This window comes from Rhinatrema bivittatum, chromosome 6 (assembly GCF_901001135.1).
Source record: "Rhinatrema bivittatum chromosome 6, aRhiBiv1.1, whole genome shotgun sequence".
In the NCBI taxonomy this organism is placed as follows: domain Eukaryota; kingdom Metazoa; phylum Chordata; class Amphibia; order Gymnophiona; family Rhinatrematidae; genus Rhinatrema; species Rhinatrema bivittatum.
In genome coordinates this window covers 195782296-195797566 of record NC_042620.1, presented here as the reverse complement: position 1 = coordinate 195797566, position 15271 = coordinate 195782296, and the positions used below count along the sequence as shown (strand labels likewise).

Sequence of the window (15271 nt, the reverse complement as noted above, 5' to 3'; positions counted from 1 at the left end):
GGGGGGGGGGCGGCAGCGGGGGGGCGGCAGCAGGATCCGGGGGCGGCGGGTAGGCAGCAGCGGGGTCCGGGGGTGGCAGCGAGATCCGGGGAGCCAGCAGCGGCAGCATGTTCGATCGCGCAGGCAGGTAGGTGGCAAAGTAAAGATGGCCGCCTGCACGGGAAAATCGTGCAATTGGCCGCTGAAGACGTGACGTCACGACGTTTGGCGTCACGGGGTGTGACGTCACGTCTTCAGCGGCCAATTGCACGATTTTCCCGTGCTGGCGGCCATCTTTACTTTGCCACCTACCTGCCTGCGCGATCGAACATGCTGCCGCTGCTGGCTCCCCGGATCTCGCTGCCACCCCCGGACCCCGCTGCTGCCTACCCGCCGCTCCCGGATCCTGCTGCCGCCCCCCTGCTGCTGCCCCCCCCCCCCCCCCCCCCCCCCCCCCCCGCTGCCCCTGCCCCCCCGGACCCCGCTGCTGCCTACCCGCCGCTCCCGGATCCTGCTGCCGCCCCCCCCCCCCCCCCCCCGCTGCCGACCCGCCCGTGCGATTTTGGCGCTCATCCAGGCAGGGGAGGGAGGGAGGAAGGGAGAAGGGACTACCGGATGCCGCTGATGGCTGCCCGCCGCCCACCGGCCGCCTGGACCCACGGCCCTCCGACAGGTATTTAAAATTGTTTTATTTTTTTATATAACACACAGGTTTTTTGTTTTTTACACTTTTTAAACTTTTTTACACTTCCTGGTGCCTGTCATTTCAAATGTCATTTGAAATGACAGGTACCAGCGCACCCAGGTTACTGTATAGGCGCTGTTACAGCGCCTATACAGTAAAATGGGTTGCGCGGGCATAACCCTTCCCTAACGCTTCACAGCCGCGGCATGCATTTGCATGCGATTAGAGGAGAGTATCGGGGAGTTAGTGAAGAGAACTGTGCGTGCGGGGAGGAAGGGTGCGCCTGACACTACCTCACTGTTTTTACCGCGGCCTTACTGGATCGAGCCGAAGGATATTAAAAAGAACTGGTCCTGATACCTGTAAGAAATTTGTGGCACAATGGAGTTTATTTAGATAAGAGAATGCCTTTTAAATAAAAACAAACAACAAACAGGAGCAGTAAACCAACACTTCTTTTTTGGAATAATCAGTGCCCCTGGTTTCCTGCGACAAATTTGTCAAGATTCTGCAGCAAGGGTTAGTAATTTCAGTGGCAAACTTTGTATCATTTTAAATTTGCAGTTTTTATTTTACTTTTGAAGTCCTTTTCTGACATTTGTGTCCAGTTAATTTCAGTGGCTCTTTATTAGAGGAAGAGGGATCTTAGTTGCTGGTGCTGGAGGAGAAGAGATCTCAAAAGAGGGACATGAAGAAGGGATCTCAGGCAGGAGGGTTAAAGGATAATGGATAGAGGAAGATAGAGACACAGAATTAAGAGAGGAGAGGCAGGAAGAGGGAGGGGGAGAGGGGGATCTGGGGTCAGGCGAGGAAGAAATGATCCTCTCGCACAATTCCTCCAGACATCGATTCTCTCACTCATAACTCACATTCCCTCCAATCCTCTGTCACTATCTCTTCAAACCCTCTCCTCCAATCTCCTCATTTATAGAGCATAACACTTCCGACCCTCTTCTCCTCTTCCCCTCCAATCACCACTGAACCTCTCATTCACACTCTCTCCCACCACAGCTCAGATCCCTCATGTTCTCCCCTCCAATCGCTCTGCACCTCTCACAGTCTCTCCACTATCCCTCAGATTCATTACCTTTACCCCCTTTCTCCCCACTCCCAACAGAAAAAAGTCACCTAGGTTGTTTTTTTTCTCTGCAGGTTGAGCTTTCAAGTGCTCTCTGCAGCTCGTCAATAAAGGTTATTAAAAAAAAAAAAGAAAAGGAAGCTGGACTCCAGTGGAAGCTCCTGCTGGTAAGATAGCCATTCTTGTCTGACTAAGCAGGGGTGGGGGGATGGGGATCCCCTACGCCCCTCTGCAGATGGGATGGCACGGAGGAAGAGAGCAACAGCAGTTTGGCCATGTCCTCTTCCTCTCACCCGGGCCTGACTGCAGTGTTTACTCACAGTAAAAAGCAACAGTGGGGCCTGGATGACAGAAGAAGAAGATGCAGCCATACTGCTGCTGTTGCTCTCTTCCTGCAAGCCACCCGATCTGAGGAGGTGCAATGGGGCTGGGAAGAATCGTCTGGTGGAGGTAGAGAGGAGTTAATGGTATCGCCGCTGCTTTCTTTGCCCGATCCAGCTCGGCCCTTTTATCTCTCGTGGCAGTTCCGTGGTAACTGGCCCAGTTTTGCAGGAAGGGCTGATTTAGTGGCCTTTCCCGTGGCTGCAGATTCACAGGAGACTAGGGGCCCTGGATGTAATGAAGCTATAAGTAGCCAGCAATTCAAGTTAGACAGAAACAGGAAGCAAATAAGTACACATATGGAGCAGTACGGAAGTCCTAGTAGCTCAAAAACAAGTCAGTAGTAGCTAACTCAGTTTAGTTCAGCACAGTGACATGAAACGCTTTTCCAACAATACCAAGCTCAGAGGTACCCCACTGATCGGTTAATTTTCATTAACTGCTACATTCTGAGTTGTAATTCCTCTTTATAAGTCATTATCGAGCCTATGTTTGGCATATTGTCTCCAGTTCTGGAGACTAAACCTCCAAAATGATATTGTGAAGTAGAGGCAGTGCAGAGAGAGGCTGCCAAAATGCTCCAGTCTCAGCACTATAAGCTCTATGACTAATACATGCGGCCCTAAATATCTATACCAAAGAGGATAAGTCAAAGAGAGGAGATATAACAGCCTTCAAATTCCTTAGATATAAATGCACAAAAATAAGCATTTCTTAGCATAAGGACAGTTGGGTGGGTTATGCACCTCTACCAGCAGATGGAGATGGAGCAAAGCTGACATCACGGTATATAGACCCCTGCACTGATATCAGCCCACCAATATTCTCCATCTCCAGCAGATGGTGGACGTAGATCTCCCTACTGGGATTGCTTAAAACATTTTCAAAGGAGAAAAGGAGGAGACTTATTACGCCCCACTCTCTTGTGGTGATACCTTATGGTTCCTCCCTCAGCTGAGAATTCCTGAGATGATATCTTTTTGGATTCCTCCCTCAGATGAGTGCCTTGTTCCGGTAGCTGGTTTTTTCAGCCGGCGTGGAGTTAGCTATAAAAAAACAAAAAACAGCTGAAAGGCAAGCATTGCAGGAAACTGAGCACGGCAGTTAAGGTCCTTGCCCTCTCCCCTTGCAGCTAGAGACTGAGCTTATACACAGCTGGGATGGGCTGAGCTCAGGTAAAGAGTACTAAAAAAAAAAAAAGAAGGGAGTTTTGTAGGGATTCCTCTCCCCTCTGGTCTCCGTGCTCGGTGCACCGAGCCAATGTTCGTTCCTGCTTCCGGGGGAACGTAGGGGATGTGAGCAGCTTGGTGGGTTGAGCAGCCTTTTGTCTAGGCCTTGGTCTCAGGCTTTTTTTGTTTGCCATGTGGTAGGCCACAGCGGCGTTTTGTGAGGTTTTCCTGTGCATAAGGCTTCCCTCTTCAGTTCCGTTGGTTCGTGCTTGTGCACCCAGTTTGTGTGCCTAGTTGGGCACCTGGTTGGACACCCAGTTGGGTGCACAGGGGCGACTATTCTGGGCATTCATACGCACATGCTTATTTACGTGTGCAATCTGAGCGGACTCATGGAAGCTCAGTTTCTGGACGCTCATTGAGGCAGTGTTGAATGCTTAATTTTTGGACACCTAAAGTTTGGATGCCTAGTTTTTGCAGCACGAATACAGCTGGATGCACTCTTCTCGGATCCCTGTTAAAGCGTTCTGACAGACTATAGCAAAGAAACCTAAGTGCCTTACCCTCTGTGCTGTTTGTCAAATTCGGGCATCCCAGCCTGGCATTCCCTCTAACTTGTGTCAGCGCTGTTTGGAGGCTCGGGGGGAATTGCCTTTATCTGATTTTACTAAGCCTGGTTCTTCCCAGCCTGATGCAGAAATGGGAAAAGAGCTGCCAGAGGGGTTGCTTGATTTTGGAGCTCCCCTAATTGGTTCATCAGCTGTGGAATGTAGTTCAGTGGGCACAGGACAGATGCCCCCTGGTTTTGGCATGGATCTCTCTGCCTTTTCTGGGGTAGAAATTTTTTCATGGACCTCCAGTCTTTTCTTCAGACGCAGACCTCTGCCCTGGCCAACCTTAACAGGTCAGGATTGCAGGTAGCGAAATCCTCATGTCTGGTGCTTAGGGTAAGCGTCTGAGTACGCCTAGATCTGCTGCAGGTCTTCCCAATAGGGACCCGGATGGTATGGCTAATGAAGCCGATCCTTACTCTCTAGACGATGTGGAAATTCCTCTGGGATTGGAGCCGTATACAACTATGTTTAGTTTCTTTCATAGAGATGTGTGATTTCCAGACACTGAAGATGCTGGGATACTGGGGGCTGAATCCATGTCTGAGCGAAAGAAAGATCCTATTTTGATTTCTTTGTGTAAAGTCTCATGTTTCTTCCCTATTATGGAGGCCATTCAAGAATTGATTGATCTTGAGTAGGGCGCCCCGGAAGCTAATTTTAAAGGGGGGTGAGCCTTGGAAGGACACTACCCCATGAATTCAGCTGCGAGAGAGCAATTGTGCTTTCTGAAAGTGGATGAGCTTGTGTGTGCTGTCACCAAGTGGACCACTATTCCTGTAGAAGGGGGAGCGGCCTTGAAGGATGCACCAGATAGGAGAATTGAGGCCGTCCTTAAGCAGGCTTTTGAGGCAATGGCAATGGATTTGCAGATAACTTCTTATTGTTGTTCCCTGGTGGCTTGCTCTTATTTACTTCTCTCTCAGGAGATTGATGAATCTGGTGTGAATTCCAGGGCAGTGATGGAACCAGCAGCCGCCATTTTGGCAGATTTGGTCCACACTTTGGCCAGGGGAGTGGCTTCGGTAATAGCGGCCAGGCGTCAGTTATGGCTGAGAAATTGGTCGGCCGATACAACCTCTGAGTCTAACCTTATGAAGTTGCCCTTTAAAGGCTCGCTCTTGTTTGGGAGCAAGCTGGAGAAAATGACCAATAAGTGGGGTGAGTCCCAGGTTCCTTGTTTGCCAGAGGATAAGAAACAGACGCAGTGCTCCTTCAGCATGAGAGGTCATACTAGGAGATCCAAACGTTTTCGACCCTACAGAGGAGCGACCTTTCAGATGGCTTGTCCTTTTGGGTAGGTCTTAGTCCTTTCGTCCCAGGCAGCCCAGATGGGGTGCATGCTCGAGTAATAGGTCCCCTGAGCCTCCCAATGACTATGTGCTGACCCACACCTGGGGTCGAAATCACATAAGACCTGTGTATTCTGGAGGTGATAAGAGATGGCTATGTGCTGGAGTTTTGCATTGTTCCTCGGGACATGTTCATAGTGTCTCCCTGCAACTCTTTGCAGAAGAGACAGGCAGTGGAGTGTATGTTGTCAAAACTCCCCAGCCTGCGGGCTGTGGTTCCAGTGCCCATGTCTCAAGAAAACATGGGCTGATATTCTATTTATTTCATTGTGCCCAAGAAGGAGGGCTCTTTTCACCCCATCCTAGATCCCAAGGGGGTCAACCGTCATTTGCATGTGACTCGTTTTTGCATGGAAACCTTGCGCTCTGTGATGGCAGTACAGTTGGGAGTTTTTGAGGTCTCTGAACTTGTTAGAGGTGTACCTGCATATTTTCATCTGGCCAGAGCATCAACAATTCCTTTGTTTTGTGGTTTTGGGGCATCATTATCAGTTTCGAGCACTACCTTTTGGTTTGGCCACCGCACCCAGAACTTTTTCCAAGGTTATGGTGGTGGTGGCAGCAGAGTTGAGCAAGGATGGAATTCTGGTACACCCGTACTTAGACAACGGGCTGATTCTGGCCAAGAGTCTGGAAGAGAGCCTCCGGGTCTCATGCAAGTTGATCTCCTTGTTGCAGGAGCTAGGTTGGGTGGTGAATCTGGCCAAAAGCAATCTTCAGCCTTTACAGTCACTTGAGTATCTGTATGTTCAGTTCAGTGTGAAGCAGGGCAGGGTGTTCCTGCTGGAGGGTCGTATTCAGAAGCTGATGGCGCAGGTGCGTCGATTGATGAACACAATACGCCTGAAAGTGTAGTCTTATCTACAGGTACTCGGATTGATGGCAGTGACCCTGGAGGTGGTGCCATGGGAGAGAGTTCATATGCATCCTCTTCTGCTGTCTCATTGGAGCCCACAGTCTCAGGACTAGTTGATTCAGCTTCATCTACTGATGGAGGTCTGCACACAACTGCAATGGTGGTTACAAGCGGATCATCTAAGAAAGGGGGTTTTCCTAAGATCACCAGATTGGCTAGTACTCACGACAGATGCAAACCTCCAGGGTTGGGGTGCTCACTTTCAAGAGCTGACAGCGCAAGGGTGCTGGAGTACAGAAGTCTCTTTCTGGAGTATCAATTGGCTAGAAGCCCATGTGATCCGGTTGGTATACTTGTGGTGGCTTGAACAATTGCAGGGTCGAGCGGTCCAGATAATGTCGAACAGTGCAACAACAATGGCTTACATCAGTCGGCTGGGAGGAGCCAAGAGCCAGCAAGTGTCGCAGGAAATAGTCCAACTTATGGAATGGGCGGAAGTGCATTTTCAGGAGATCTCAGCCTCACCCATTACAGGAAAAGACAATGTAAGAACCAACTTCTCAGCAAACAGAGTCTGGATCCAGGAGAACTGGAATTGTCAAACGAGGTGTTTCAACTAATAGTGGATCGCTGGAGTCTTTCGTTTCTGGACTTGCTGGCGACTTCTCGCAATGTGAAGGTTCCTCATGTCTTCAGTTGCAGGAGAGATCCAAGGTCCTTGGACATTGATGCCCTCATGCAAGAATGGCTGCAGGGCAGGCTACTATATGCCTTTCCCCCATGGCCCATCTTGGGCAGAATGATTCGGAAAATCAAGAGTCACACGGGGATGGTGCTTCTGGTGGCCCCAGATTCGCCCAGAAGACCATGGTATGCAGATTCTCCCCTCTGGTTTCCATCTCACAAGGATCTGCTAGGGCAGGGGCCTGTTCTTCACAAAGATCTGACTCTATTTTATCTATGGTATGGCCCTTGAGAGGGCTCGGTTGCTGAAGCATCAATATTCTACTGTGGTGATTGCCTCCTTACTCCGAGCGAGAAAGTTCTCCACTTTCTTAGCCTATGTGCGGGTTTGGTGAGTGTTTGAGGCTTGGTGTGAACATCGAAGGGTTTCTCCTTGTTCGGTTAAGTTTCTGCTAATTTTGGAATTTTTGCAGGATGAGTTGAATAAAGGGTTGACCCTTAATTCATTAAAAGTACAGGTGGCGGCTCTTGCCTGTTTCCGAGGTCAGGTGAATGGTGGACCCTTGTTGGCTCATCCAGATGTGGCCCGTTTCTTGAAAGGAGTAGAGCATCTTCTTCCTGCCTTGTGTTTACCGGTGCCTTTGTGGAGTCTTGATCTAGTTTTGGATTTTTTAGTAGGCCCTACTTTTTGACTAATGCCTAGCTTTTCCCTGAGTTTACTGAGCTTGAAAACAGTGTTTCTTGTGGCAATTTGTTCTTTGCGTGGAATATCCGAACTGCAGGCTTTGTCTTGTGGGGAGCCGTTTTTACAGGTGACTCTTGAGGCGATAGAGCTGTGTACTGTTCCTTCCTTTTTTGCCAAAAGTGGTCTTGGATTTTCACTGAAATCAGTCCGTTTCCCTGCCATCTCTGGACAGGGAAAGAGATGTGGAGGGATATCGCCTGTTATGGCCCTTGGATGTCAAGAGGCATATCTTGAGGTATTTGGAGGTTTCTAAACCTCTCAGGAAGATGGATCACCTGTTTGTTCTCCACAGGGGGGAGTAAGTAGGGTGAGTCGACGTCGCAGGCTACAGTAACCAGCTGGATTAAGGAATTAGTCATGGCTGCATATGTGGATGCTCAGCAGCCATTATCTAGTCAGGTTAGGGTTCATTCCACTAGGGCTCAGGTAGTGTCATGAGCAGAGGTTAGATTACTGTCTCCCGTTGACATTTGCCGAGCTGTGACATGGTACTCCTTACACATCTTTTCCAGGCATTACTGCTTGGATGTGCAGGCCCGGGAAGACACAACCTTTGCACATGCGGTGGTGTTTGGACCATGGGCAGCCTCCCGCCCTGTTAGGGAGTAGCTTTGGTACATCCCATTAGTTTAGGATCCACCTGTCTGCATGCTAAGAAAGGAGAAATTACTACTTACCTGATAATTTCCTTTTCTATAATTAGGACAGGTGGATTCACCTTCCTGCCCTTGACTGCTGGATGGTTGTGCTATTGTCTTCCTGGGTGGCTGCATGTTCCAAGTCCCTAGATTAGTCTTATTACACTCTTTGCCTGAGGTCAATGTTTTCCTGTTAACTAAGCGCTGGAATGGTTATCTGTTAATAATCAAGTTTTGTTAGTTTGTCCACAGTTGGCTTTTGCCAAGAATACTGATGGGCTGATGTCAGTGCAGGGATATATATACCATGACATCAGCTTTGCTCTATCTCCATCTGCTGGTAGAGGTGCATAACCCATTGGTTTTGATCCACCTGTCCTTATTAAAGAAAAGGAAATAATCAGATAAGTGGTAATTTCTCCTTTCAAGTGAAAAGGAAATTGTACAAGAGGTCACAGTATGAAGCATAAAAAGGATGAATTCAGGGATAGCATACAGAAATATTTCTCTGCAGAAACTGGTGGATACATGGAATAGTCTCCCAGGGGAGGTACTAGAGACCAAAATAGAAGAAAATTCAAGAAAGCCTGTTATAAGTATAGAGAATCCCTAGATGCAAGGAAGTGAGTAATAAATCCTGAGATCAGGTAAGCTCTGCGGTAATTCATTAGAAATGGATCAACTATGGGGCCGATGCAATAAGAAGCGCGTTGAAAATGAGCACTCGTACTGAATGCACGTTTTCCTAACACGCACGTAGCCACTTCCCCTGGGCGCCTGAAGCAGTATTTAAATGAGGGGCTGCGTAAAAAAAGGAGACGTTTGGGGAGAGTTGTGTGTCCCTAGTGCTCAAATGCATCGGGCACTCACAGTTGCAAGGGGCGCTCAATATGAGCATATGTTTTTATCCCGCTTCTTCTGGCTGATTTTGCTGAGGTTACTGAAGACTCCCATAGCTAAGCGCCCCTTGCTATGAGCATCTAACTTGAGCGTCCAGAAGAAAATTTTTTTTTAATCAAGCCAATATACATTTATTTTTCAACACCGCAAGCAGTAAATTTGTGTCACAATGATACTAAGTAGGAGGAACCACAGAGGAGCGTATTTTTTAATTTCCCATGAGCCCTTGACTCTACGCCACCTCAGGGACTTGAGTTAAATTTGTTGCATTAAAAAGTGTGCGTTGCGCACCCAGTGATTTTATGCATCAGTGGTAATAGCTCATGGAATTTACACGTGATGAGAATTATTGGCTAAGCATTTGTTTGGGTGCGTGTTTTGGATGCGCTGATCTCCTTACTACATCGGGTGCTATTCTTGCGCATCTCAAAACAGGTGTCCAACCGCACGTAAATCTGTGTGATAGGCTGGGCGCACTTTATTGCATCGGCCCTTATGTGGGCTTTGCAGTTTTTGTCTACTGTCACTTGCTATGTTCAAGAAGTAATTTTTAAAAAAAAATTTTCTCTTTTGCTGTTATCTTTTTGTTTTTGTTTGCATTTTTCCTGCTTTTGACACCTTACTCTTCCTCTGCCTTTAGCTTACGTTCCATTTTTCTTTCCTCTCTCCAGTTCTCCCACCTCCAGTTTCTTCCCTCCCTGCAGATACTCTTCCTCCCACCCTATGTCTCTCTTCTATCTAGACCAATGTTTCCAAACTGGTGTGCCATAGAACAGACACCACTGCCTGATGCTTAGATCCAGGCCTGCAGCTGGGCTTGCCTCTCAGCAGCTTGCAGAAACAAAAGACCCCAGCAGTGGCTTTTAAATGTGTAGGAGCTCCTTTCTGAGAACATGTGATCGGGCATATCTTTTCTTCCTAGCTACATGAGTTATGGAGTATGCCAATTAATGGGCAGCATTCAGGATATGAATAGCTGGGCCTTTGCTCATAAATTACATAGAACACCCATCCTCCCCTTCCTAAGTCTCCTTCTTTGAGTCTTTCCAGCCTCTCTCTTAACCCAGGGCTTCCCAAACCTGTCCTGGGGACCCCACAGCCAGTCGGGTTTTCAGGATATCCACAATGAATGTGCATGAGATACATTTGCATGTGCAAATGTATCTCATGCACATTCATTGTGGATATCCTGAAAACCCGACTGGCTGTGGGGTCCCCAGGACAGGTTTGGGAAGCCCTGTCTTAACCCTAAGCTGAGTGAGATGGGGAGAACGTGTATTGAGCACTGGATGTGACTCACTCTGTATGTTGGGAGCAGCAGAGTGTAGGAGATCTGGCAGACACATGCAGCAGTCAAGGTAACTAAGATGTACCAGTTTCCCACACCACACTGACTTCTCCCTTTGAGATGGGTTCATGTGTATCCCTGCACCTCCATCTCTCCCTTTGTTTAAAAATTTGGAAGAGAGACTGGTGAGGCTCTCAATGCTTCCCTAGCTCTTACTTTAACTATATGAGCCCTCTCCATGTCCACACATTTTCCTTAATGTAGGTGTGCCTTGGGCATGAAAAAGTTGGGAAATACTGATCTAGACCCTATTTAGTCTCTTCTTTACCCAAGGCTGGCTCAGCTAGCTCGGCAGCAGTGGTAGGTCTCCTCAGTTCACATTTGGCCCCAGCAGCAGCAGCAGCAGCTGTCCTTGGCCTGGTCACAGCAGTGGCAGCAGCATCTCGCTTCAGCCCTGGCCCAGCCACATTGGCTTTTCTGCCAAGGTTGGTGGAAGATGCCCAGGGGTTTTTCCAGCCCTACAAACAGGGTCCGCATAATTTCAATGATTTTTTTAAAATTTATTTTTTAAAGGCTTCCATTGCAGATAGTAACATTGAGGTTCATATTCAAAAGGATTGAGCTGGCCATCTCAGAATTTAGCTGACTAGTTGAATTTTTGCAAAATCTCAAAGTGACCACCACTAAGGACAGCGATCCACTAAAATCCAAAATGAATCAAAAGCAGAAAAACTGCTCTATCGCTATGATAGAGCAGTTTTTCTGCTTTTGATTCGTTTTAGTTGAATTTTTGGGCATATATCCAGCCAAATTCTAGCTGGCTAGTAAGTTAGGCAGCTAGAATTTCACTGGATAAGTTAAGGGCGTTCTGGGGGCATAATTGGGAGGAGTTGTTAGCCAGCTAAGTTTACCAGCCAGCTCCTATATTCAGAGTTAGCCAGATGACTTAGTCGGCTAAGTCTGGTCGGGCCAGCGAGCTGTCCTAAAGTTAGCTAGCTAACTTTAAGATAGCCAGCTATATTTTATACTGCGGCTACACTATTAAATATACCTTCAACATTAGCCAGATAAGTTTATCCTGCTAACTTTGCTATCTGGACTGTCTGAATACGGACCTCCCTATTTACATTCAGCTAGTGGGTCCGTGAGGATCAAAACATAGTTAACTTGTCTGAATTATTTGAGCAAATTTCCACCGACTACTGAGCACACTGATGATGAGGGACTCTAGCCTATAGTGATGGTGCTTGTAAGATTTTGGTGATCACTCTGTGGGCATACAAAATAGAAGTATTCTTGTGCTCTGTGACCTTCATCGAAGAAATCAGGGCCCCCAAACCACAGCTCTTCTACACTAATACAAGCCAGTTGGCATTTGCCAGATTCTGTTTTACTGGTTTCATTTAGGGATGCTTCTGTGAAGACCTTGCATATTGGTGTTACATTTACTTTCACTTGTAAACGGTCATGCAGAAATGCAAAAGAAAATAAAATGAAACCTGTATAAAGCTTTTACCTTCAATTTAGCATTCATGTGCAGTGTCTTTTTCTATGGTGACCTTGTTTGTGTTGCTGGATCTTCACAGACTGCATGCTTCATAAAACTGCAGACAAACCTTGGGGCCTTGTAGCTTGTCCCAGAGTCTACATGTGATGATTGTACATGGCTGAGAGTTGGTAACCGCGAATACTGCAGTCTTGGCATAGGCTGCAAAATACAGAGCCAGCCAAATTGTCACCTCTAATTTGTCCTTTTCTTGCACAGGTCTCCGAACTTTAGTGGACCGGGCTAGCAATGGCTTTGGTTCCTTATGATGCCACAGCAACGTGGGGACTGCAAAAGTTTCATCAGCCCTTGGCTTCATTTTCCTTTGCCAGCCACTCAATCCAGATCAAGCAGAATTGGAAGCAGCTGGGAGTAGCCGCAGTAGTATGGGATGCTGTATGTAATATTGTTTAACATTTTAAGAAAGTCTTTAAAATCCATGGAGCTGTGAAAGGTGTATTTTACTTGAGGCTCTGGCTCAAGGGTTCTTGGGCTTAAAGAATACCTCTGGGATTAAAAATAACTAGAACAACGAGACCTTCTGGTCCCTTATGCGAGACTCTTCTGTGACCTACAACATATCTGCGCAAGCTAGGAGGTGGGTAAGCAAAGAGGGTATTAGGGTCTCAAAATTACAAGAATAAGTTTAGAAAATTAAATTTTAAAGAGATAAAATAATCACAAGAAATGCCATGGTAAAGAGTACCAAGAAAAAAAAAAAAAAGCTAAAATAATCCAGATGATCATATACAATAATAAAGTGATTTGGATTGTTTCAAAGTTCAAACATTAATTTGAAATATATATATATATTTATATCGTGGCTCGCAAAATTGTTCAAGACCCTCCCTCACTAAAAAGCATGTTTGTGTGGATTACAAATGCCACACAGATTGTTCCAGACAGTATGTTTATTGCAAACTGGTATGCTCTTCAAGTAAATTTTCAAAGTCACAATTCATTATTTCTCTGCATTTTTAGTAATAAAAAGAAAAAAAACTTAAAAATTGAAAAATGCTGCTTGCATAAATATTCAACCTTTGTGCTGTGGAAACTCCCAAGTTTGCACAGATGAAAGATATTGCCCTAATAATTGGCTTACAATTGGCCTCATTAAAAAAGGTCAGCTTTTCTGGATAAAAGACCCCCTCTTTCTAGTACCATTGGTCAGACTGAGAATCTGAAGGAAAGCTGTGAAAATGAAGACCAAAGAGCATTCTAAGGAAGTTAAATATGAGGTGTTAGACATGTACAAGATATGTAAAGTTACAAAATAATATCCAAATGTTTGGGTATCCTAGTGAGCACTGTTGGATCACTTGTGAGGAAATGGCAGCTGCATCATACCACCGAAACACTAACTAGACAAGGCTGTCCCTCAAAACTCAGCATCAGAGCAAGGAGGAGACTTGTGCGGGAAGCCACAGAGAGGCCAACAATCTCTGAAAGAGCTACAGAGTTCAGTGGCTGAGACTGGAGTGGAGGTGTACCAGGTCAACCATATCAAGAGCTGTGCATACAACCGGCCTGCATGGGAGGGTGGCTAGAAAGAAGCAATTACTGAAGAAAAACTACATCAAAGCACTTTGGGAGTTTGCCAGAAAGCATCAGAGTGACCCAGGTAAAATGTGGGATAAGATTTTGTGGTCAGATGAGACACAAATGGAGCTTTTTTGGCCAAAATTCAAAACACTATGTGTGATGCAAACCTACCACAGCCTATTCCTCAGCAAACACCATTCCAACGGTAAAGTAGGGGGTGGCAGCATCATGTTTTGGGGATGCTTTTCCTCAATAGGGTCCCTTGGGAAAATGGCTGCCGCTGCGTCTACAAGCCAACCTCTCTGGCGTCCCTGGAACGGCTATGGTGCTGCCTCCTGCCATGCTTCTCCCAAGGGCCTACTAGGGTGCGCGCGCCACCCACGTCTTTATTCCAGCATTGGCGCGAACCTCAGGGGCGTTCCCCTCTACAGCCATCACGCCATCCAGGTATATAACCTGTACTAAGTTGCTAGCTTGTTGAGTTAGCAAAGGATTGGTCTCGGCCGGTCTAAGCGGTGCTGCCGCTGGAAGCTCTCTCTCTGCCCTTCGGGGTATTGCTAACTTGGGTACCCGCTCCTCGGGGGCCCTCTGCTTCATTTCAGGTGCTTTACAGGGATCAGGTACTTGCTCCTTGAGGGCCTGCCTCGGTGCCGCTACCTACTTCTTCAACCTGATGGAATTGCATACCTACAGCAACCATCTAGTGCGTAATCTAACTCTCAGTCTATCTCATCCACAGTGCTGCCTTACTGGGAAACCTACACCGGAATTCCCCTATACCAATGGGCTGAGAAGGGTCCCCTCTGCCGAGGGTCCTGAGACTGCTACATCCAGACTACCTCACTACTGCCACCTCTGGTGGTTCACTTCAAGCTGTTTAATAAAAGAACTAATACTGTGTTTGTGCGTCTGCGTTTAACCCAGTACTGCGGCGCCTCACGGGGCTCCTCCCGGTGGGCGTGGTCATCTTCCTCAGTACCAAGAATCCACCCAAACACCGCTTAACCATAACATCATTCCCAAACAGTGTGCAAAAGTGGTAGATACTTACCCCAACAGACGTAAAGCTGTTATTGCAGCAAATGGTGGTTCTACCAGGTACTAGGCTGAAGGAGTTGAATATGTATAAAAGCATTTTTCAGTTGTTTTTTTAAATTTAACATTAAGCAAGATATCACAATATCACATTCCTCATTATTTGCACCCACACATAAAAGGATCAAGAACAATGCAATACAGGATTTGAAGAAATAACAGCAACAGTAAACAGACTCCTGTGTTTTCATGTATACCCTCCACCTCCCTTTCACACACTCCCGTCGTGTTAGTTCGGTAACTTAAGAGTTTTTAAACAAAGACATAAATTCCCCAAGAGTACACACGCAATATGGTATTAAGCAACTTGCAGAACACATTGTCCAGAACAGACATTGCGCTTACATACTACCCCATAAGTGCTCGTTACATGCCCCCCCAAGTTGTAATATTTACCCCCAACCGATTCCCACTCTTCAACCCGCTTCAAATAACCCCCCCCCCCCTTCCAGACATGGGAATTTGGCATTCAACAGACAAGTATGGATGTACTTTGCTACATCTTTATGTAGTGTTCTCAGAGTGTCCCTTCTGTGCTGTCAGCCAGGTATTATACAAAGCCCAAGTTTTTTTCAGACTTTGGAATTTCATCATGGTATAGGCTATAAGCTTGTTCATAGTGTACACTCTAGCTAACCTCCACTGCACATTCACCTTTAGTGATATCAGTCTTACTCTACCAAGCTGCTAGTTCACACCTTGCTACAGCTATAATATGTAGG

The 15271-nt window shown here is 46.8% G+C and overlaps 1 protein-coding gene across 5 annotated transcripts in view; it reads left to right on the top strand.

Annotated features, from left to right (window-relative positions):
• Positions 1-15271, top strand: part of METTL21A (methyltransferase like 21A) — a 59409-nt gene that overhangs the window by 17473 nt on the left and 26665 nt on the right. For 2 of the 5 annotated variants that reach the window (XM_029606362.1, XM_029606363.1), the window contains exons 2-3: positions 1817-1909; positions 12132-12308. In XM_029606362.1, coding sequence (XP_029462222.1) covers positions 12162-12308 — 147 coding nt within the window. In that variant the 5' untranslated portion in view covers positions 1817-1909; positions 12132-12161. Of the gene's footprint in view, positions 1-1816; positions 1910-8692; positions 8826-12131; positions 12309-15271 lie in introns of all 5 variants that reach the window. The other 3 variants (XM_029606365.1, XM_029606366.1, XM_029606364.1) reach the window with 2 other exon arrangements.